Below are 21,434 nucleotides of genomic sequence, written 5' to 3' on the forward strand. Positions count from 1 at the left end.
TTGCTCCTAGGACATTTGGGTGCCTGCTCTGTTACCAGCTCCAGGAGCAGCAATTGACTGGGCTGCCTTTTGGTGTGCTGCTCGTGCCTGAGCTGATGCAGCGTCCTTCCAGCAGCGCTGCTGCTTGTGCTGAACCTAAGCCAGGCTCGAGCTGTGGTGCAGAGCCACAATAATTCAGCCTTCACAAGCTGGGGCCGAAGAGAAAGCAATTTACCCACTGGCGGGTCCAAACTTAAGAAACCAACTGGGAGCGTAAGAAGCAAAAGTGCTGTGATCTTTTTTCATGTCTTATCAGTAAAAAGTGGGTGGGAAAGATGTGCTGTTTGTAATACCTTTAACGTAATGACTAGAAACAACAAGTTCAATTTGCTATTTAACAAAACATTAGTTTTCCAATGCAGAAAGACTTTAAAAAAATTACATAATAATAATAAAAAAACCATCAGTAGCAGTTTTATTTAATATAATTTTAATTAAATGCCAGGTTTTATCCAAATATATAGTGACAGAAAATGAGTAAAACTGTTCACCTAAGTAGTAAATACATGATTCATCTCTTTTAACATTAAAATATATAAATTAAAAATCTGAATAAATATAGAACACAAAATTGCTTAAATAAATTTATAAAAATAAATGTATTCTATAAATTCATAAATACAACTTGCTAGTAATGAGAAGTATAAAATCAGTCTGCTGACAATCAACAAAAGTTTTGGAAAATAATTACAAAATAAAAATATAAATAACATGAAAGTCACTGAAGTCATGCCTTCCTGTTTGCTAATTGATATCATGACTGGTTAATTAAATCACTCTGACTTACATCAGTGCATACTTTTTATATGCTGCTGCAAATAAAACACTATAAATATTTTTATAATAAATAAAATCAATAACTTAAGACATTCATCTTTTAAATAGTAAATTAAACTAGATTATATATTTAAGATCTGCAGGATAGTAAGTACATTATTAATGTTGTTCCTGGCATCAAACTGGTCACAAGTACTGATAGGTACATTCAGCCAAAGCTCCGGTATCCTACAGTTACTGTTTCAGCTTGGCATATTACATTCCTACTGCAGAGTATATTTTTGTTGCATTTTGCATAAATTGCTCATATTTCTGTAAAGCCAGCCAGGTATACATCATCTTCTTTGCTGCGTTCATCCCCCCGAACTGCTCACAGACCTTCTGTGGAAGATCCTTGCTCCTGCAGGTGTAAGGCACCTCCAGTTCAGTCATCGTCACGTTTAGCTGGATGACGCTTGCGTTCACAGCCTGGATGAAATTCCTCCCACAGATTGCTTCTGGATCATTTCTTATGGTTTGCAAAATATTGTAAAAAACGTGCATGCAGCAACCTGCATCCCGAGGTGGGCATTCGGGTATTTTATTCGCCATTGCTTTGACTTGGGGGTCAGCAGTTAGCCAGCTTACGGTTTTCGGTGTTACAGTGCTGCATGCGTTCTGCATGGGAGGAAGAGGAGAGAGAAATCGTTAATCTTTTGGTTTACATCTGTCCTGGTAGTTTCCACATTAGACTGTCTAGGAGCATACGCACCTATTTTTCAGCTTGTGTCTGCTTGAGGTTTTTTTGTTATTGTTCACCGGCTGTATTAACACCTACGCTCCTTTATCAAGTAGCTATTATACACTATCTGTGGCTATGATTGTGCAGCACTTTCTATCTTAATAACCTGCTTGGCATTGTTTTCAGCTTTTCTGAGTCTTTTTTTTTTTTTTAACCATATAGGTAAGATTTACTCATGCAACACATTTGCTGTGACCAGAACAAATCTGCTTCAGCAGAAATGGTTTTGATTTCAAGAATGAAGTTAGGGGAAATGTTTTATACTGATTTTTATCAACGTATTCTTGGGAACACGTTCCCAGGAATTGAAATTTGGCCGTAGTATTGACTTTCAGGTTCAGTACACATTTTGCTATCTCCAAGGAAATGCGAGGCTGAGAAGGATTTTCTGCAGAAGTGCTCCTGACTGCTCTAATATTAAGGTCAGACTGAAGAGGAAGGCGATTCTCTTCATCTTTCCAGTGATCTGTTTGGTTTCATCCAAAAAGCTGCCTGCTTCAAGCTCAACGTGACTCAGGAGACAAAGAAAAATGCTTGAGTCTGGAAGACCACAGCTGGCACACCCAAGCTGTCCTAGACATTGCTCCGACTCTGTCTTAAAATAACACAACGCAAATGCTTTCCTTCTTGTATGGAATACAGAGAGGTGCCTCTTCAAGGTTCTAACCCAACTGTTTCTTTTCTGGTGGTCTTCCTAGTATTCTATAACTAAATCAAGGGACTCCTCCCCAGACACAGGCCCAGCAAATGCAAAATATTACACTTACGTAGTTTTTAAACAAGGTAGTTGCTTGCTTTTCTAGCACTAGGAAGGCCCTTATTCTGGAAGTAGAATGCCTCTGCCTCTGTCCTGTAGTAGTTTTGCCATCTTCGGATGTTGGTGCCAAGGAGACCAAAGGAGCCAGCAAGCAGAAGAGGAAGATTGCAAATCTGGTGATTTCTGCATTCAAATGAAGAAAAGAAAAAAAAAAAAAAGAATACAATGAGTACAGTCTCAGGCGTCTACGCCGTTTTTGCAAAACTTCCTGGTTCTTTGCAGCGTGGTAACTTTCTAAAGCAGAGAGACTTTGAGCGGCGGAGCTAATGACGAGCATCAACCGATGCAACCTTACGACACGGTTAAGTCGCACCCACCTGTCTGGCGTTTCATGGTGGGCTCAGGCAGCGGCTGGCTTGGCCGAAAGTTGGTGGGATGTCGGCGTTCAGGCTGCTTGGTGGCTGGAGTGCTGCGGCTGGGGACAGCCGAGCTGCGTTTAAGTACAGCGGGGTTTTGCGTCAGTGGCTCCCCCATGTTCTCCTGCAGATGATGGTGTGGAATTTTTTTTCTTTTTTGAAAGATTACATCAAAAATTGGTTCAAATGCGTCGTCACTGATTGTGATCTAGCGTGCAGTTTCAAACTGACACAGATGGTGTCCCACATCATCTATTTGACTGGGAGTGCAGGACTCTTGGCTTAGCCATCCCATCTAAATCCCCGGGAGCTCCAAAATGTAGGACTTAGAACATGAATTGTGTTGGTTTTGTTTTGTTTTGTTTTGTTTTGATTTGTTTTTTCCCAAGCATGATGGAGCACGCAAGCACACACCTGAGTTGTTGAAGCCAGCAACCATCTCCTGCAGGGGCCAGTGTAAGAGTGGGCTAACGGTGGCAGTGGAAAACCCACGAGAGGCTTCCAGATGAGAGTATGTATCCCTCTGCTGGATCTCTGTAAGACCCCATCCCACTGGTGTAACACCCGGTGCACCCCATCAGCGGATGTCCAGGATCCACCTCCTCAGCTCTCGCCCTTCTAACTCTGCCAAACCTGTTTTCTCTCTGTCCAGTTACCAAACGCAGGAGATTCTCATACACAGCAAAACAGAGAAAAAATACTCCTAGGACTTAGAATTATTTGGGGGTGTCACGAAGAGAGGTGTTTCTTTGTGCAGGGTGCTCTTTCAGACAATGGTGAGTACAGACATCTCCTCAGGCAGAAGAACCGTGTTGAAGGAGCACTTGTTTGGAATCACCGAAGAGCAGAGGGATGCAGCTGCTTAGAGCCCCACCATGCATTATGAGGTGCATGGATGAGGTGAGAATTTGCACATGTGGGAGCACGTTGGGCACCAGGCGCTGCCCATTGCCTTCCAGCCACCCCAGCTGGGTGCCACCGGAGAGGACAGACGAGGAACTGCCACCAGTGTTCCTCCCAGAGCCAGGAACACCCTGCCACCCATCACAGTGGAGGTCACTTCTGGGCTGTCCATGCCACTACAGCAGTACAGGAGAAGCTTTCAGCTCGGCTTTTCCCCAGAATAAAATTCAGCCGCTGGCAATGCTCTTTCAAAGAATTTCCAGAAGTTTGACTTCATTTTCTGCCGAACCGAGGGCAGCGGTTTGCCTGGTTATTCCACTTCGAGCCACGCCGCTATCTCTTGGCGTGTGCATGCTCCGCATATCCTTTCCTATCTGTGCAGCTGCAATAAGCTGCCGAGCTGATAAGGGAGCAGATCGGTATCCGTCCTGTAAAACCCAACGCGAGTGGAAGTTCAGCGTTCCACCACGCAACCGCCAGACACCACAAAGCATCTGCAATTTACTTGGTGAAGTTTTGCTGACATGAGCTGCTCTGCAAGCTCCCTAAAGTGGAATTTGTCACTATCACCTCCACACCTATCACTGGAAAAAACAGATAAACCCCTGAGTGGGGAGACCTGAGTCTGACCTCAGACAGCGCTGGGGCTTTTGTCCCTGGGCTCAGCGACTTTTTCCAAGAGCGGGCGCTGGTACTTTTAGCTGTGAACTTTGTTTTCCGATGGCCTTGCGGTGCTGTGGCAGCGGTGCCCTCCGCACCAGCGATCGGGGTGCTTTTACAGCTAACTGAGCACACGACTGCTTCCTCCCTGAAACTCGAGCGGCTCTCAGGATGTAGATAAGTGAAATGGCAAATGCTGTGCTGCAGGTACTTGGCCAGGGGACGGGGCTGATGCTGCACCTTGTAAATGCAGCCCACTCTTCCCCTGGTGGGGAGCAGCCTTCACATCCCAGGGGGAGACAGGTAAAAGCCTGGGATTATTCCCAGCCTGCAGTGCCATCCCACGCTCCCTTCACGGCCCCACAGAGCCCGGTCCCCAGGGCGTCGTGTCCCCGCCATCTCCTAGCGACAGGGACGGGTGCCAAGAGTCAGAGAATTCCGGGATGGCGGCGCCTGGCCCCCGCCGCCTCTCGGCTGCTTTTCGGGAGCACCTGCGGTGCCTGGGCTTGCGGGACTTCCCCTGCGGCCTTGGCAGCTGGGTAGGGGCTGGGGGGCACGGTGGGATGGGGAGGGCTCCACAGGGGACAGGGGGTCTGCAGGGTGCTCACTGCCTCTCCCCTCTCCCTCTCTGCAGAACAAGTCCCGCTTCAGTGCGCACACGAGCCCCTCGGGGCAGGAGGAGGATGAGGACCTGCCGCTGGGCGAGGAGAGCCCTGAGGCACTGCTGGAGCTGCTGAGAGACCCACGCAGTCCCTGGGCCCTGCCGCCGGGCTGCGACCCCCAGAACCAGCAGCTGCGGGAGGTGGCCGTGCAGGCGCCCCAGCTCGTCCATGGGACCCGCGTCCTCCAGGTCTTCAGGTCCCTGCGGATCGTCGGCAAAGACGTAAGTGCAGCTGCAAGCTGTTAAGGCAAGGGTGGGCTGGTGCCCACAGAGCTGGCCACCTCCAGGCCAAAAAAACACATCTGCTGAGGGGGAAAACGTCCTGGGAAAAGCAGTTTCCCCAACCCGGGGTCTCCCCAGGTGCTGCTATTGCAGCAGGGGTCGAGCTGCTGGCAGCCCCACTCGGTGTGTTACACTAATCCGTGCTACCCGTACGTCACATGGATCAACACCACATCTCTGCGTCACCTTGACCCACATGACACGAGGTGGTTCAATTGTCACGGTGGCCAAACACAGCTCTTTGTAGGTAGAGGAAGTCGACAAGGATCTGCTGCAGTTACAGCACCTGGAGGAGCTCATACTCTGTGCCAACCAGATCAGCAGGGTAACCTCGGCCAACCTGCCCCGGACTCTGAAGGTGGGTGAGCAGTGCCTTGTGACGGTGGGATGGGAAAAGAGGTCCCATGTGGGAACACTGCACAAGCTGAGCAGCTCGAGGGTGCGCCGGGAGCTGCTCGTTGCAAAGGGTGTTTGTTGCTCCCTCTGTCCTGGGCAGGTCCTGGAGCTCTGCTGCAACGCTGTGGCTGATCTGCAGGAGCTGTGCGCTCAGCCCCCTCCGCAGCTGCAGCACCTGGGGCTGGGGTACAACAGGCTGTGCGGCCCCTCGCAGGACAAGTACCTCACTGCGGACTTCTGGTAATGCCACAGGCTAGCTGCTGGGAGGTGGGCAGATGGGAACAGATGACCCCAAGCCATTGAGGTGCCCTGCATTAAGAAATTGCAGCCCGTCAGCAGGGTTGGTTTTTTTCTCTGCCTCCAACACCCCATCAGTGCAGAGGGGCCTGTCTCGGTTTGCTGCCTTCTGTCTCACACTTTGGTGTGAGCTTGTTGGGGCAGGGACTGGCTTTGCTCTTCCCAATCCTTGCTGGTAGTCTTGCCTGGGGAAGGTCCTAAAGCTTAGGCTCTATCACTGAATGATGTAGTGGGGTGATTAATGGATGCTTAAGAAAAAAGGTTTTGAGTTATGGGGCAGACTGGCAATGGGCTATGTGAGATCACGCTATTGGATTCCCCACTTTCACCCAATTTGTGCCACTGCAGGTTGTGGTGCTGAGGAATCAGGATTTGTGTTTCTTTTCTTGACTCAGTGCAGTAGTGCCCTCAGCTGGACGTTGTTTGCACCTTACTTGTTTGTTTCGTTGTTTGGACCTTACTGCTGGATTCTCTCCTTTAGGCCAAATCTCATCTCCCTTGACCTGAGCTTTAACAACTTAACAGAGCTGCCGCGGCTGGTCTCCCAGCTCTCCAGTCTGCAGAAGCTCCGTGTCCTGGTGCTCCAAGGGAACCCTCTGGCTCTCGTTCCTGCTTACAGAGGCTTCGTCGTGGACAGCCTGCCCCAGCTGTCCGTCCTGGACTACATCCATGTGGGGCCCGATGAGAGGCACCAGGTGCATGGTTTGGCGAGGCAGCCAGGTGAGCCTTTGCCTTCAAACCTGTCAGTGCTGACCCCATGATTCAAGAGATGGTTTCATTGTGCTTGAGCTAGGAGTCCTTAGGGTTCACGCTGCAGACAGGCAGGGGACCCTGCAGCAGCACATTTATAGTCGAGGTGTTTTTAGCCTTAATCAGGTCCAAAGGTTGCAGGAACAACCCAACCCTGTCCCTGTAGCTCTGGCTTGGTGTCACGGCCTGCCCCCATCTTTGTTTTCCAGACACAGTCTGGTTTCACACTGTGTGTTTCCTTCTTGAGCTGCTGAAAGAGGAACATCTCCGCTCAGGAAGATGCTGATGTGTGCTGCGGTGCCAGCACAAAGTGGTGCCCGCTCAGCAGTGTGGCACGTCCCAGGCTGGGACAAGGGCTGGGGACTGGGGGCACCTGGGCGAGGGAAGCCCCTCTTGGTGGCCCCCACTCAATGAATTTATGCACTGAGTGTGCTTTATTGAGTCGAAAATGTTAACCAGGGAGGCAAAGCAACCCGGCCAGATGTTTGCATGGCTTTGAGTGACCCCATGTGGCTGTGGCTTGTCACAGCATTTGCAAAGGGTGGCAGGGAGGGATGCCAGGTGGTGGGACTTGGCATCCAGGAGGTTTCCGCTTGTTCTTTGCCTTCCTTGCTCCTCAGCAGGATTGTCTTCCTTTTAGATCTGATAAGAAGTGAAGCACAAGTGGTTGTGAGCATTGGGAAAATCAAGGGAGTTCCCGATCCCAGCGCTCTCCAGGGACTGGAGGTTGGCTCTGAGGCACCAGTGATCACCTACAGCTACTGCGTGACCTACGAGTTTGCGGAGGGAGAGGAGATGGAGGACGGTGGCAGCACTGAGGTTGGTGTTGAACTAAGCTCCTGAAAACAGGAGGCTCTGGCAGGCCACAGTGAGGGGGACTTCACCTTCAGGCTGCAGAGCAAGACAGTTCATAATGAACCCGTCATGGGCAACAGTAAGCTAGGGACAGAATTCCTGTGTGGCCACATCTGGCAGCACTCACCTCTGCTGGCCACGTTCGCTGTCCCTCTCGGGAGTCCAACACTGCTCTGCACATGGGAGTGCATTTACGGCCCTCCTGCAGGTGCCACTGTGCAGCTTGCCTTGCTCTGCCCCTGCTCCTGATGACCGGGATGGGCTGGGGAATGGGATTTCAGAGGCAGTGCTGCCCCTGGGCCTGATGCAGACACAGCCAGACATGCCTTGCCACAAGATTTCTCTCTGTTCCAGGTGACAAAAATTCATCAGAGTCCTGTGGTGGCCACCCTGGGTGCAGACAGCTCTGCATGGGACACGGGGGGAACAAAGGGCCAGCAGGAGTCTGCAGCCACGGAGGAGCCCACGGCACATGCTGGTAATGAGGAATTATAAATCCTCTATCCTACTGGCCAGGGCAGATTGATGACTTTTCCAGGAACGTGGTGGCATCGGTGTATCCCTGCAGCATCAGCTGCAGCTGGGCTCTTACTGAGATTGATGGGTAATGAATTGGCACCAGTCTTGTCCTCTCCTCAGGAAGAAAAGGTCACCTCAATTTTTTTTTCCTTCACAGCACATTTGTTTGTCACCCCTGGAAAGCCCTGGGCAGACACCATTGACTGCAGCTACAGGAAGGAGCACACTGCCAAGGACTTAGTGGGGCTGAAGGACTACCTGGCGGCTGGAACAATCGTCTCAGTCGTGGAGGAGAAGGTGAGTGTGTGGCAGGGCCGGATGAAAAGGGCAGGGAGGGAAAATAGCTGCTGGGGGGGGGGGGCAGCAGTGGCACTGCACTCCCTGTAGGAGGCACTCTGGGATGGCGGTGGCCCCAGGCCAGGTCCTCGGGTGTCCCAGGCCCTGCAGTGCCAGCTCCTCTCTCCTGGCAGGTGCTCTCGTGGCCTGTTGATGCTGACTCAGAAGAAACTGCAGTAACAAACAAGAAGGCAGGACAGGGGATAAAGAAGGACAGTGCCAAGGTAGGGTGCTGGGAGGGAACAATGTCCAAACACCGTCTGAGCTACAATAATAGTGATGGGGGAAGAAGGGACCTTCTCCTGTGCCAGTTTTGGGTGTCAGGGAGTATTCCCTCCATCCCAGACCTCCAGACAAATCCCTCTCTGCTGTGGGAGGAAGGCAGCAGCTGTTTTACACACCGCTCAGGCTGGATGCAGAGGTGGGCGAGTGGCTGGGCCCAGGTTACCTGCTGTCTGATCAAGGGGCCCCAACCCTCAGCTGACACTTATCCCATACTGGTGCTCTGCAGGGTCCTGTGCCCAGGGACAAACAGAAGCAGAAGGAGCAGGAGAAGAAGAAGAAGAAGAAGCCGTGTGAACTCTGCAGCGACCCACCCATTCAGAGGACCCTGGGCTCTGGGAGAGTGAGCCTGGAGGCCCTGCTGGCCGCTGAGGACCTGGTGGCAACTGTGTGTGACTTTGGGATCCTCATCACCAAGCAGCCACTGCAGCCACTGAGTCTGGAGGAGAAAGTGGTAAGGAGTGTGTCCCGGGGCAGGGCGGTGGGGCAGGGCTGCTGGGGACAGGGTTCAGCACATCCTGCCCTCCCCATCCATCCCTCAGTTCCCTCTCCAAAAAATGGGCAGAAATAGCCCTGCCGGAGCACCACCCACCGCTGCTGGCATCGTTATTTAATGTTGGCATTAGCAGTAAGTGCTGCTACTGTTTATGGGCTAACATTAAGAAAATAGGTGAGTTTATCTTAATTTCCCAGAATGTGAAAGCAACCCCTCATGCTTCCACTGATCCTCTCTCAGCATGGCAATGTGCACCAGCTGTCCTGACACTTTCTGTTTCCAGGGGTCTCTTCTCTTCTCTGGGCAGCCCCTCTGCTGTGCTCCCGCTTCCTGTCACTGCTTTCTTTGGCCCGTTAAATCCTGGTGTCAGAACCCAGGCGGTGATGACTGTCACGGGACTGAATGTGAGCACTGAATTTCAACACCGCCTGAGTGTGGAAACGTCTCTCTCCACAGGACAAGAAAAAAGGCAAAGAGAAGAGCAAAAAAACGAAAGCAGAAAGTCAGGCCAGCCGGAAAACCACAGTGTCTGCCAAAGGTGACAGAGGGCTGGAGCTGGCTGGGCAGAGAGCAGCGTGTGCGAGAGCGAACACCAGCGGTGCCCAGCCCGGAGGCAGCCGCAGGTCCCCCGCCACCCTGCCAGCTCCGCCACGCAGGGCGCTTACTCACATCCTGAGCTTGGGGCTCTGAATGCTGCCATTGAGGCTGCGGGGGCTGTGAGGCCAGGCACACGCCCCAATACACACGTCTCGGCGTGGGCAGCTGTCTGGGATCCGTAATAAGGTCTGGGATCTGTAATAAGGTCTGGGATCCGTAATAAGGTCCTCATCCATCTCCAGGTACTTTGAGGAGGGGATCAGTGGGCTTTCCAGCTCAGAGCCCAGGTGCCCAGCCTGCCCAGGAACAGACCCCACTGCTGCCACCCCTGCAGAGACCACCCTGGCCCCCAGTGGGCATCCCCTGCTGCCCAGCACGGAGGTCAGGCTTTGCTCTGTCAGCGGCGTTGCTTAAACCACTTGGAGACAGAGCTCGCCCTGCCTCTTGCAGGTTATTTTTCCAGCACTCTTGTTTTGACTACAAAAATAGCAGTGCCAGCACGCCGGAGGGGTAATGCAAGAGCAGGAGGAAGTGGGGGAGGTGGCTCAGGGCGATGCCAAAAAGTTGCTCAGGGGTTAAGGACAGCATGGAGCGGGCCAGGACCCTCTCCCCAGCACCACTGGGAGCTTTCAGAGGAGCCCTGTGTCCCTGCTCTGGCGTCAGGTTGAGTTGCTAATTTAACAGTGCAATTAACTTCCTTCCCCAAGAGCTCTGACTGTTTTCTGTGCACCCTCACCCTGTCCACAGGAAGGACTTCAGGCCCTGCAGTCCTAGGCTGTCCGTGCTCGAGGGAGCCTGCTGGCCTTCCAGCTACCCAAAAAGAAGAAGAAACTCCTTGGGTTATCACAGCGTTTGTTCCCCACCACGAGATGCTGATTTGCAGTGCATGCTCAGACTGCTGCCGAAGCAGGGAGCTGCCATCATACGACCTTCTGGTGCTTTTTTCTCCCTTTCCACCCCAGTGCCTGTGGTCAGCGTGCGTGTAGCAGCTCTTCTGTCTAGCTTGAGCGAGAACAACCCCTTTCTGCTGGGGGTTGTGTGGCCGAGGATGGCGTCGGGTGCACAGAAAACAGCTGCCACCACAGGAAACCCTGAGTGGTCAGCGACTCGAGTTCGACTTGGCCCTCCCGGCCCCTCTTGCAGGTGGGGGATGGTGGCCACGGCCCCAGGCTGCAGCACAGCAAGGTCTTGGGGTGCATTTTTCAAAGAACACATAAGAAATCTGCTGCCCCCACAGCTTGCTACACCCAATACCGGCAGCGTCCTGTGGCAGCGTGCTCTGCCGTGACTCATTAGTCACACACACCCCGACCACAGCCCGGGAGGCAAGAGGGGCCGTGGGGGCAGGTGGGCCACTCAACAGCCACCACAGCACGCAGGTGGCATCCGCCTGCGTCACCAAAGCGTGCTGTGGTCCTTCGGTGCTCGCTCTTCGTTACCCTGGAGCTGCAGCAGCGGCTGCGCCGCGGGGCACCGGGGACGCTCCCGGCCCTTGCAGCCGGGAGCCGAGGCTGATTTGCATCCCTCCGTCGGCAAATGCACACAAATAATAAGTGCTCTCAGGGAAATCGGGATCCCTTCCAGGCGGCTCAAAGGGGAAAGGCAGCAAGCTTTGTCTCGAGCAAACAATTCGCCCAGACATTGAAGGATGCCTTCAGAAGTAGTCTCACGTAGGTCTCCTTTACCTCGCGCTTGATTTTCCAGGATCCTCAGAACGATTTATGCCTGCGTCTTTCTTTTCTCTTGGAAATTACAGGGCAATTTCACCACAAGAAGCAAAATTGCACCCAGATTGATTGCCTGCTTAAAGATTGGGCTTAAAGAAGCTGGGCTTACCACCCTAACTCATATTCAAGTGGATTTTCCTTTAGGGCCCGGCAGTCAGTGCTAACGTGGTGGGCACATCCCCCTGCACGCCGCTTTTCGGGCGATTTATCCTACAAAGGCCAAGGCTGATTTACCACTTTCCCCAGGAAAAAGAACAAACAAAGACTCTGCTGAGCCGGAGGAGGGCCGAGGGCTCGAGGCAGTGCCGCTGACAGTGGAATTCCAGGTGCAGCTCCTGCGGTGGCCCTCAGCTGCTGCTCAGAGCCCGGGAAGCGCGGCGGTGGCGGTGGGCAAGGCTCGCTAAGGCGGCCGTGGCCGGAGCGAGCGACGGAGGTCAGTGAAATAAAGCCCGCAGGGACGCTGCTCGACTGACTGCTGGGGGTGCTGAATCGCCAGGGCCGCGGGGTGGAGCGCGGTGGTGGGTGTGCGGTGTGCTGGGGGGCCTGGGGGTGCAGTGAGTGGGAATTGGGGGTGCAGTATGTGGGGGAGGGGAGGGGTTGGGGTGCAGGGTGTGGGGGAATTGCGGGTGCAATGTGCTGTGGGGGAGGGTTGGAGGTGCAATGTGCTGTGTGAGGGGGGAGAATTGGGGGTGCAATGTGCTGGGGGGGGAATTGGGGGTGCAATGTGCTGTGTGAGGGGGGAGAATTGGGGGTGCAACGTGCTGTGTGTGGGGGGGGAATTGGGGGTGCAATGTGCTGTGTGAGGGGGGGGGAATTGGGGGTGCAATGTGCTGTGTGAGGGGGGAGAATTGGGGGTGCAATGTGCTGTGTGTGGGGGGGGAATTGGGGGTGCAATGTGCTGTGTGTGGGGGGGGAATTGGAGGTGCAATGTGCTGTGTGAGGGGGGAGAATTGGGGGTGCAACGTGCTGTGTGTGGGGGGGGAATTGGGGGTGCAATGTGCTGTGTGAGGGGGGGAATTGGGGGTGCAATGTGCTGGGGGGGGAATTGGGGGTGTAATATGCAGTGGGAGGGGAGGGATTGGGGGTGCAACATGCTGTGTGTGCAGGGGAATTGGGGGTGCAATGTGCTCTGTGTGTGGGGGGAATTGGGGCTGCAACATGGAGTGGGAAGGGAAGGATTAGGGGTGCAACGTGCAGTGCATGCAGGGGAATTGGGGGTGCAACGAGCAGTGCATGCAGCGGAATTGGAGGTGCAACATGCAGCGTGTGCAGGAGGATTGGGGCTGCAACATGCAGCGGGAGGGGAGGGATTAGGGGTGCAACGTGCAGCGCATGCAAGGGAATTGGGGGGGGGGGGGTGCAACTTGCAGCGGGTGGGGGGCAATTGGGGGTGCACCGTGCGGTGCGTGCGGGTGACTTGGGGCTGCAAAGTGCGGTGTGTGCAGGAGGACTGGGGCTGCACCGCGCGGCCTGCGAGGGGTAACTGGGGGCTGCAGCGCGCAGCGTGGGGCTGAGCCGGGGCGGACCCGGGCGGGGCCGGGGCGGGCCCCGGGGCTCGTGGGGCGGCGGCAGCGGGCGGCTGCCGGTGAGCGGAGGAGGGGAGGAGGGAAGGAGCCCGGCGTGGCCAGCGCAGCCCGGCTCCCGGCTGGGCTCTGCCCTCGGGGAGCCCGGCCCCGCGCTCCCGTCCTGGCCGGGACCCGCGGCGGTGAGACACGACCCAAAACCGCGTTGGGGACGGGGTGGGTGGGTGGGGGGGCTCGGGGCTGCGGCTGGCACGGCAGTGCCGGGAGCGGGGGGTGGGAGCGTGCGGCTCTCGGTGATCACCGGCTTGTCCTTCTTCGTCCCCCCAGGGCCTGGATCCCTCACCGGACGTTGCGATGTATCCCAGGATTAAAAACCTGGCGCTTTATGCCTTGTCGGTCACGCTGCTGGCGTGTCTTATTTATCTAAAGAGAGAGGCAAAGTTGGCAACGTCGTCAGCAGAGCAGAAAGTGGATGTAGCAAGTCGCAAACCCAAGCCTTTGGCTCTGGGCAACGCCGAACCCAGCAAGTGTTTGCCAGACTTGACCCTCGCCAACTCTTCCCTCGCCCTCCCGGAGCTTCACCGCGTCTTCCTAACGTACAAGCACTGCCGGAACTTCTCATCGCTGCTGAAGCCTTCCAGGTGCAGTAAGGACACGTTCCTCTTGCTGGCGATCAAGTCTCCCCCGATCAATATAGAGCGGCGGGTGGCAATCAGGAACACATGGGGGAAGGAGGTCTCCATTGGTGGCAGGCACATCAGGCTGGTATTCCTTCTAGGGCGCTCGGAGGCCAAAATCCAAGCGCAGCCCCTGCACCAGCTGCTGGCTTTCGAAAGCCAGGAGTTTGATGACATCGTGCAGTGGGATTTTGTTGACAATTTCTTCAACTTGACCCTCAAGGAGCTGCATTTCCTCCGCTGGTTCATGGAGGACTGTCTGCATGCCAGGTTTGTGCTGAAGGGCGATGACGATGTCTTTGTCAACACTTACAATATCGTTGAGTTCCTTCAGGAGCTGGACCCTGAGCAGGATCTCTTTGTTGGGGACGTGATTGCCAACGCCCGGCCCATCAGGAACACCAAGGTCAAGTACTTCATTCCAGAGTCCATGTACAGAGCCTCCTTCTATCCTCTCTATGCGGGTGGAGGGGGCTATGTGATGTCTAGGGTGACAGTGCGCCGACTCCAGAGCACCGCAGAGGACACGGAGCTCTTCCCAATAGATGATGTCTTTGTGGGAATGTGTCTGGCAAAGATGGCAGTGACCCCAAAGAACCATGCTGGCTTTAAGACTTTTGGGATCCAGAGACCTTTCAATCCTTTTGATCCGTGCTTGTACAAGGAGCTGATGGTTGTGCACAAGCTAAACCCAACTGAGATGTGGATCATGTGGACGCTGGTGAAGGACGAGAGCATTAGGTGTGCAGTGTCAGTAACACACGCCTACAGAAGTGGTCGGAAATGAAGCTCCTGATGAGCACAGTAGGATTTTGGCTGGTGATGGATACAGGGTGCTTAAACTAAAAATCAGGTTGTGGTAGAAAAGTGTCCTCTACTAACAGGCTGTACGTGAGCCATAGGGTTTTGTTTTGCAGTCAGTCTTTGTCGGTGGGTTACTGAATTGTCAGGGGAAGGGGACGGGGCTGGTAGCTTGGAGACACGGTGAGATGCAGCACAGGGGACTCGGCTCGGTTCCTCCTGGCCACGCTGGGGCCCAGGAAATTCACAGCTGCTGCAGGTGACATGAATGAGGTGCCACCTCCTGTGGAGGTTCTGCAACACTGAGGCTGGTGCCTGACTGCCAGCCTAATTCAGTCTCTCCTGGGAAAGGTAATGATGACTAACGAGTGATGGAGCACTTGAAATTACTTCTAACCTTTTTAGTCAAGGCAAGGGCAGAAGAAAGGGCAGTGTATGCTGCTGCATCTACTGCAGTGCGGCTCTGTTGTCCCAGGCCAGCAATTCCACAGGTCCTGTGGGGCAGCAGGAGAAAAGGAATGGAGGTGGGGGATAAAAAAAGCTTAAAAATGTATTGCCTTAACAGCACAGTGATCCGAGGGATTGGGCTCCAACTTAAGCCCTTTGGATTTTACAGAAGGTTATTACAAGTTTACTTGCACTAGAAGCTTTTGCACAAACACTTTCTGGTCTGGTTTGAGAGGAGAAATATGTCCTGAGTGGTAGTTAAGTCCCAGTGACTGCAGCTTTTTATGCTGTGTGGGAGGTGTTTGGGGTTTATCTGCTTCCGTTTGCTTGTTTTCGTGATGTTGGGTATAAATAAAATACAGTTCTGAAAGTACTCACAGGAATCTTCCTGGGTCTCCTGAGAGCTAGAACTAGGAGCCAAAGGAGGCTGAGGCCTGGTGCTATTTGCATTAAGGAGATGTGGATATTAAAGCGGACAGGGTTATGAGGAAATGAAAAGTTGCTCACTTCCTCTCCTGTGAGCAGCTGCTGCTCTCTGCCCACAGTCCAGGCACGATGCATGGATGCAGAAGCCGTGCTTAATCTCTGAGTGCTCTGGAGTAACTAATTTGAGGAGCAATCAATCCTGAAGCCAAGATTTGCTGACAGTTTACAAAGCGTCTCAGCCTCAGGGTGCCTTGCTGCCAGATGCGCTGTGCGAGCAGGCAGCAACCTGGAAGCTTTAGAAAAATGTAAGGGGAGCGAGGGTGTGCGATTACAGAAATCAGGGCTGGTTGTGCCGTGCTGCTGTCATTCCTGTCTCGTATGCCAGCTGCTCAGCATTCAGGCCACCAGCTGTGAACCGGAGCTCCCAGAGGTGCCCGGGGAGTGCTGCCAGGAGTTCCTTGTCTGGGCTCCTGAGGCTTGGAGGGCGTCCTGGGCCCAGGGGTGTGCCAGGCTGCCTGCCCCGCGCCGCTGTGGGGTGCGGTACTGTACAGCCTGGGGCTGAGGGGTTCCTGGCAGTCCTGTCTGACGGTGCATTTGCCTTGCGGCCTTGGCTTTCTAGAGCACCCGCTGTAGGTCGTTTAGCTCCACTGTGTGAGCCACGCTCTTACGGCACGAGTTGCTGCTCTCACGGGGGCTGTTTCCGCGCTAGATGCGAGTAGGTATGTGTCTAAGGAAAAAAACCTTCTGTGAGCCTGTGTGCTCCTGTAGAAGTTGCTACTCCATCTCACTGCAGCCCAAGCAGTGACAAATCAGCTGTACCCGAGACACTACGTGTAGTTTGATTAGTTGGCTTTGTAAACGAGGTTGAGTATCACGCAGCAAAGCCCTGCATTTCTCGGCACTGTGCCCTGAGCGCCACTGCTTGTTCCGGAGAAGAGACTGGACGGAGCGGGCTTGGTACGATGTCAGCTGCTCTGGCAGCATTTTTCTGACCCCCTAGCTGAGTCCAAATGCAAACTCAGGAACATCACGCAGCGAGTGATGTCACGGCAGTTCTGGGCTTAAGTGCGTAGGCTAATTCCCTGCTATGCAACTCTCACTTCTTAACAAAGGTTGTGGGGGGATCTTTTCCACCCTGTTTGGGAGGTGCTGTGGAGCTACTCAAGTATTTCTTTCCCTTTTTGACTTGATTGCACTGACTAATTGCTTCCTGTCACAGCTGAAGGTTAGATGCATGGGGGTAGAGCCTGTGTCATAGCATAAAACAAGAAGTGGGGCAGCAAGGGGAGTGGGGGCAGGCTCTGAAAGGGGAAGAATGGCCACTTTCCAGACTCTTGGGTTGATGTGCATCTTTCTTAAGCCATATCCTTGTCATGCAAGTGTCTGAGTGGAGTTATTGCAGCAACGTGACGGAAACACAGCCTGTATGTGTGTTTCAGTCAGTGGCTTGGTAGGAGTTCTTCAACTGCAGCACAGAACAAATGGGAGCAGATGTGGTTAGAAGGCTGACCTGAAGTTGCCTGCAGCTCTTGAGGGTGTGGTTGTGCCACTGCTACAACAAATCGGCTCCTGACAGTTGGGTTTTCCCCAGTGCTCCAGCCCGAAGCCATGTTTGGGACCCTCTGACTAGTGGCACAGCAGACACCGGCATCTTCCTGTGAGCTTTGATTCCAGACCCTGCCTTCCCCCTTGGATACAGCAGCATCCAGTGAGCAGCAGGAGCAAGGAAAGTTTGTTTTTTTTTTTTTTAGAAACTTCTACTATTTAATCTAAATGTACAGTGCTGTGCAGCTGAGATTGCATTTGTTCAAAAGGCAGGCAAAATGAGGCAGAGAAAGGCTCGTGTTACAGCTGCAAAAATTCCTAATCAAGCAGAACTCAGTTTCGTAACAGCAACCTCAACACATGTAGCGCGTCTGCTGCTAATTTATAGTGGAACATCTTATGATTGTGTGCCTTCTTACAAAAGGTGATGAATGGGGATTAACTGACCGAAATCAGCAGCAGCAGAGTTCTAGTCAGTGCTACTGCACAAAGCAATCTCAGCTAAAGTTTATATTGTCTATACAGCTCATACTGCAAATTTCACATGAAGCTCTCAAGTTGGAAAATGAACACAGTGAAAGACACTTGTGGTTTTGAAGCCTGCAGTGAAACATTACCTGAATTCTCTCTTTTGGTAAGCTTAATTTTCCTGAACCTTGTGCTGGAAAGCATTCAAATACATAAAACTCACTTTTGTTTGTTGCTTTATAAAATCTGCAGCAGTTCTGACAACTACTCCGTAATCACAGTATCTTGAAAATCAAATCTTTTGCTTCCTGGGGAAGGCAGCTGTTTTACAAGCAGTGACTCCTGGGTGAAAGAGGCTGCTGGACTGTACTGCACTGCAAAACTTCTCCAAGAAGACCTTGGGTAACTCCATAGAAAGTTTTCAGCTTTATAGCAAATGTTTTCCCTGATTGCAATTAAGTGTAATTAGATATAGCTGTCAGACTCAACTCTGATACAAAGTCAAAACAGAAAACAGCACTTAATCTCTTATCTATGTGGGCACACTTGAAAGGAAATGCACTTGCACAGTTTAATAAAGGTATCTACTAACAGATATCATTTACTTCACAGGTTAAAAATAATCACTTTTAAATACACTTCTTTGGCTGATACCTAGTTAGCCTCTATGTCAGAGAGCTCCCAGAAACACATCGCACCATGGGTAGGATCCTCCCAGCAGAGACAATTAACAACAAGCTATCCTTGATAGCGATTTTCACATTTGCATAGTTAAACACTTAAATAATCAAATCCATAATTATTACAAATGTGGTAGGTTACAAACAAGGTGAAGGCTTTTCAGTCTTGGAATTGACTTGATTTGTAAAGCAAGCCTATTTGGGGGGCGGGAGGGAAATGGAATCACAGGCTTATTTCAGCAGTTTCCCACTATCCACTTAGAACTTTAGGACCCCACGATTTCTGATCAATTCTCACATACTCGAAGGTGACACTTGAGTTCTTTTCAGTCTTCCCGAAGATAAGGGTCTTCATCCGCATCTGTACTTCCTAGGACACCCTGCGGCAATGAAGACTCCTCTCCTTGAGCTTTTATGAGCTCTTCTGTTTGAGCTTCAGCTAACTTCATCTCCGCTTTCTGGGACAGCTGTCGCACTTCTTGCACTTGTGATTTCACTAGCTGAATGTGGCTTCGGGCTGTTACTGAGGCTTGATCTGCACCTGAAAAGCAGTAATTTAAATACGTTAGGTTAGAGGAGCACTCAGCAAACCTTCAATTAAGGAAGCAACTGTCTATAATTATCACCTGCTTTGCTAAGTGTTTTGATAGCTCTTGGGCTGTATTAATGCTAAACGCATTTACTGTTCATTTACCTGAACCAACAACATGCCGACCTTGAGATTTTTGTGCCCCCTTGAATTCTTTCAGGCCAAGCAGGTTTCAGCCAGCATCTGGTCAAATTGGATCAGTTTATGCTGTTGGGTTTGAGAACTAAGCCCAGCCCAGCCACTGTGTGCCAGGAACGTTCAGTCCTTGTCTTGTCATGGAACATCAACTGGGAAGCATGGCACTGCTGAACATGAAAACCCATTCTCCTGTGCTCCTACAGATCCTATGTCTTTTTCAACAGTTTCATCAGGAAATGTGCAGTTAGGCTGCCCCTGGATATTTATCTTTTTCCTCCTCGTCTCCTTCCTCTGCTCCAGTAATTTTCCCCTTTGCCCCAAGTCAGCCTATAACTCAATCTCAGAGCTATCAAGTCTCTGCATGTTTCGTGGAAGCACGTGTACAGGGAGAAAACAAAATTCCTATCATCCCTGAGTGAAAGGCAAATACTCTCACTTCAGTAAAAGTGAATCCAGCGAGGGGCACCTCATGATTTCTGTGGCTCCCAGAACCACGTTTTAACAGTGCATTTGAAAATAACACTTCCCTAAAACATTTTCTGGCATGGCTGCTAGTCATCTGAACAGTGTAAGAAATTTCCAGGCCTAGTTCTCAGAACACTTATACGAGACCTGTAGCCAACAGAATACAAGTTCTTAGTGCCTCTAAAAACCAGGCACTTGCTCTAAATTGGTACATTACCTAGCTCATATCCTCTTTCTCAATTCCATTCATACACAGTAAATACTGCCTAAACGTTAGGTGAAAGATTCTCAGTATTTCTGCTTCTGCGTACCTGACTGATACGCAGCTTCTGCTGCCATCTCTGAAAGACGTAACGCTGTCATCCAGCTGGACTCCAGCCTTAGGTATTCTTGCTGTTTTGTTGTCATCTAGGAGTAAAATAAAGAATTACTCAGCTTGATATAAGAGCGTCAGAATGCTCTTGCAAACCGCCTTTGTGAAAAGGTCAGCAAGTGACACAAGAGCTGTCTGAGCAGCATATATGAGACAAGTTGCTGACCAAAGGGAGATGATCACTTACATCAACTCTGGCTCCTATCACCACCTGCCAGACTGCATCTACTTCTTCGGAGTTCATCTTCCCAAGAAGATTTGCATATTGCTTGTAGAGAGACACTAGTGTATAAACTGCCTGCGAAGGAATCATTTCACAGTTACAGGAAAATCTATAAATCACTGGAGTTGTTTCAGTGTTAACAGGTGTTAATTAGTTACAGACAACAAGAAAAGAACTAACCTGTCTGTATTTAATCCCCAGTATATACAGCGGGTACCAAAATCGTTTAATAGTTCTAAAGGTGCTTTGTTCTTAAGTTTACTGTTAATTTTAAAGATGTTGAAAAAAGGAAGGAGTACACACTGACTCAAACAGAACTTTCACACTCCAAGAGTATGCGTCGTTCTGGGCTTTTTAGAATCCAGAGCATGTAACTGCCACTGATCTCCTGCTCTGAAAGCCTACTTGTGCTACAGCAGTTCCTTGCAGTATCACACAAACATGCTTGTACTGCATGAAAAGCAGAAATATGTAAGAGTACGCTACTCATAATCACTCAGCTTACCTTCGTATACTCTGTCAATGCTTCAATCAATGCATATGTAGTTTGAGAGAGGAGAGTGGAAGTGCTGTCTGTTACCAGAGAAACTGCTCTTTTAATCAAGGCATCGTTACTGAGAGAAGATGAGTTCTGTTTCTGAAAGACAACAAATTTGCATCATCTTTACGATGACTTTCAAGCATACATTATTGGTAACAAATAACGGTAAGCAAAAGCAGACTGTTAATTGCAAGGTTGGACAGCCTAATTCTTACTGGTGTTTCACCTTTCTCTGTAAAACAAGGCAACCTTTTTTACGACCTTATTGAAAGTAAACCCTGTCCTTCTCATCTCTCTTCCTTAACAACTACACAGTTTAACCACCTGTGATCCCTGAGAAGGAACGAGGATGGTACTAAGGTAACCATTAGCTCGTACAACGCTAAGCAAGTGGTTTTGAGTAGAACTGTATCTACCGATCGTATCTCACTCGTGACACGTTACCTCAATGACCGGGACTGCGCACAGCGCCGCTCCCAGCCCCACGCCCAGCACCTGCTGCCATCGCCTGCTCCCTCCGGAGAGGCAGGGCTGTCTCCGGGCAGCCGCCAGCACGGGGAAGCCTCGTCTGCAAACACAAAAAATAGGAGTCAAGCACAGAAACAACCCGTACGCGGCGTGAGACAGGTATCGAGGAGGAAAAGACTTGTAGGGGCTGTTCCAGGTGACCCAGTGAGCAGGAGCCTTCTGCGATACAGCTGCATTTGCAAACGAACAAGGTCGTTTACGGTCCCATTATTTAATTTTAGCTACAAGAAACAAAAGGCAGGCAGAGTAAGCTAGCGTACTGCTAATTCCGTGAGAGAAGACACGTAGCTTGTACGAACACACTGTTAATATTCAATCACGCTGAAAAACAGGATTTAGAACACGCTTATCGACAGCAAGTGGCACACGCAGGTACCTGAGGAGGGAGCGGCAGCTCCGCAGCCAGCGCCCGGCGCCGGCCATCTTGGGACGGGGCGCGGCGACGGAACTGGCGTCACGCGCGTGGCGGCGGGGCGGGG

The 21,434-nt window shown here is 51.7% G+C and overlaps 3 protein-coding genes across 3 annotated transcripts; 2 read left to right on the forward strand and 1 right to left on the reverse strand.

Annotated features, from left to right (window-relative positions):
* Positions 1–4,776: 4,776 nt before the first annotated feature.
* LRRC43 (leucine rich repeat containing 43) lies at positions 4,777–11,935 on the forward strand. The gene is made up of 12 exons (XM_050714287.1): positions 4,777–4,872; positions 4,968–5,216; positions 5,524–5,634; positions 5,773–5,912; positions 6,451–6,689; positions 7,360–7,538; positions 7,929–8,052; positions 8,251–8,390; positions 8,564–8,653; positions 8,941–9,165; positions 9,664–9,745; positions 11,778–11,935. Exons 1-12 carry the CDS (start codon positions 4,777–4,779, stop codon positions 11,933–11,935), a joined length of 1,833 nt encoding a protein of 610 aa, XP_050570244.1.
* Positions 11,936–13,101: 1,166 nt separating this feature from the next.
* Positions 13,102–15,352, forward strand: B3GNT4 (UDP-GlcNAc:betaGal beta-1,3-N-acetylglucosaminyltransferase 4). The gene is made up of 2 exons (XM_035565626.1): positions 13,102–13,236; positions 13,382–15,352. The coding sequence occupies exon 2, from the start codon at positions 13,409–13,411 to the stop codon at positions 14,516–14,518; it is 1,110 nt and encodes a 369-aa protein (XP_035421519.1). The 5' UTR covers positions 13,102–13,236; positions 13,382–13,408; the 3' UTR covers positions 14,519–15,352.
* A 2,623-nt stretch (positions 15,353–17,975) lies between these two features.
* DIABLO (diablo IAP-binding mitochondrial protein) lies at positions 17,976–21,413 on the reverse strand. The gene is made up of 6 exons (XM_035565627.2): positions 21,332–21,413; positions 20,872–20,995; positions 20,392–20,523; positions 19,851–19,961; positions 19,602–19,698; positions 17,976–18,639 (listed from the first exon to the last, which is right to left on the reverse strand). The coding sequence occupies exons 1-6, from the start codon at positions 21,376–21,378 to the stop codon at positions 18,425–18,427; spliced, it is 726 nt and encodes a 241-aa protein (XP_035421520.1). The 5' UTR covers positions 21,379–21,413; the 3' UTR covers positions 17,976–18,424.
* Positions 21,414–21,434: the final 21 nt, after the last annotated feature.

Source organism: Cygnus atratus, chromosome 17, assembly GCF_013377495.2.
Source record: "Cygnus atratus isolate AKBS03 ecotype Queensland, Australia chromosome 17, CAtr_DNAZoo_HiC_assembly, whole genome shotgun sequence".
Taxonomy (NCBI): Eukaryota; Metazoa; Chordata; class Aves; order Anseriformes; family Anatidae; genus Cygnus; species Cygnus atratus.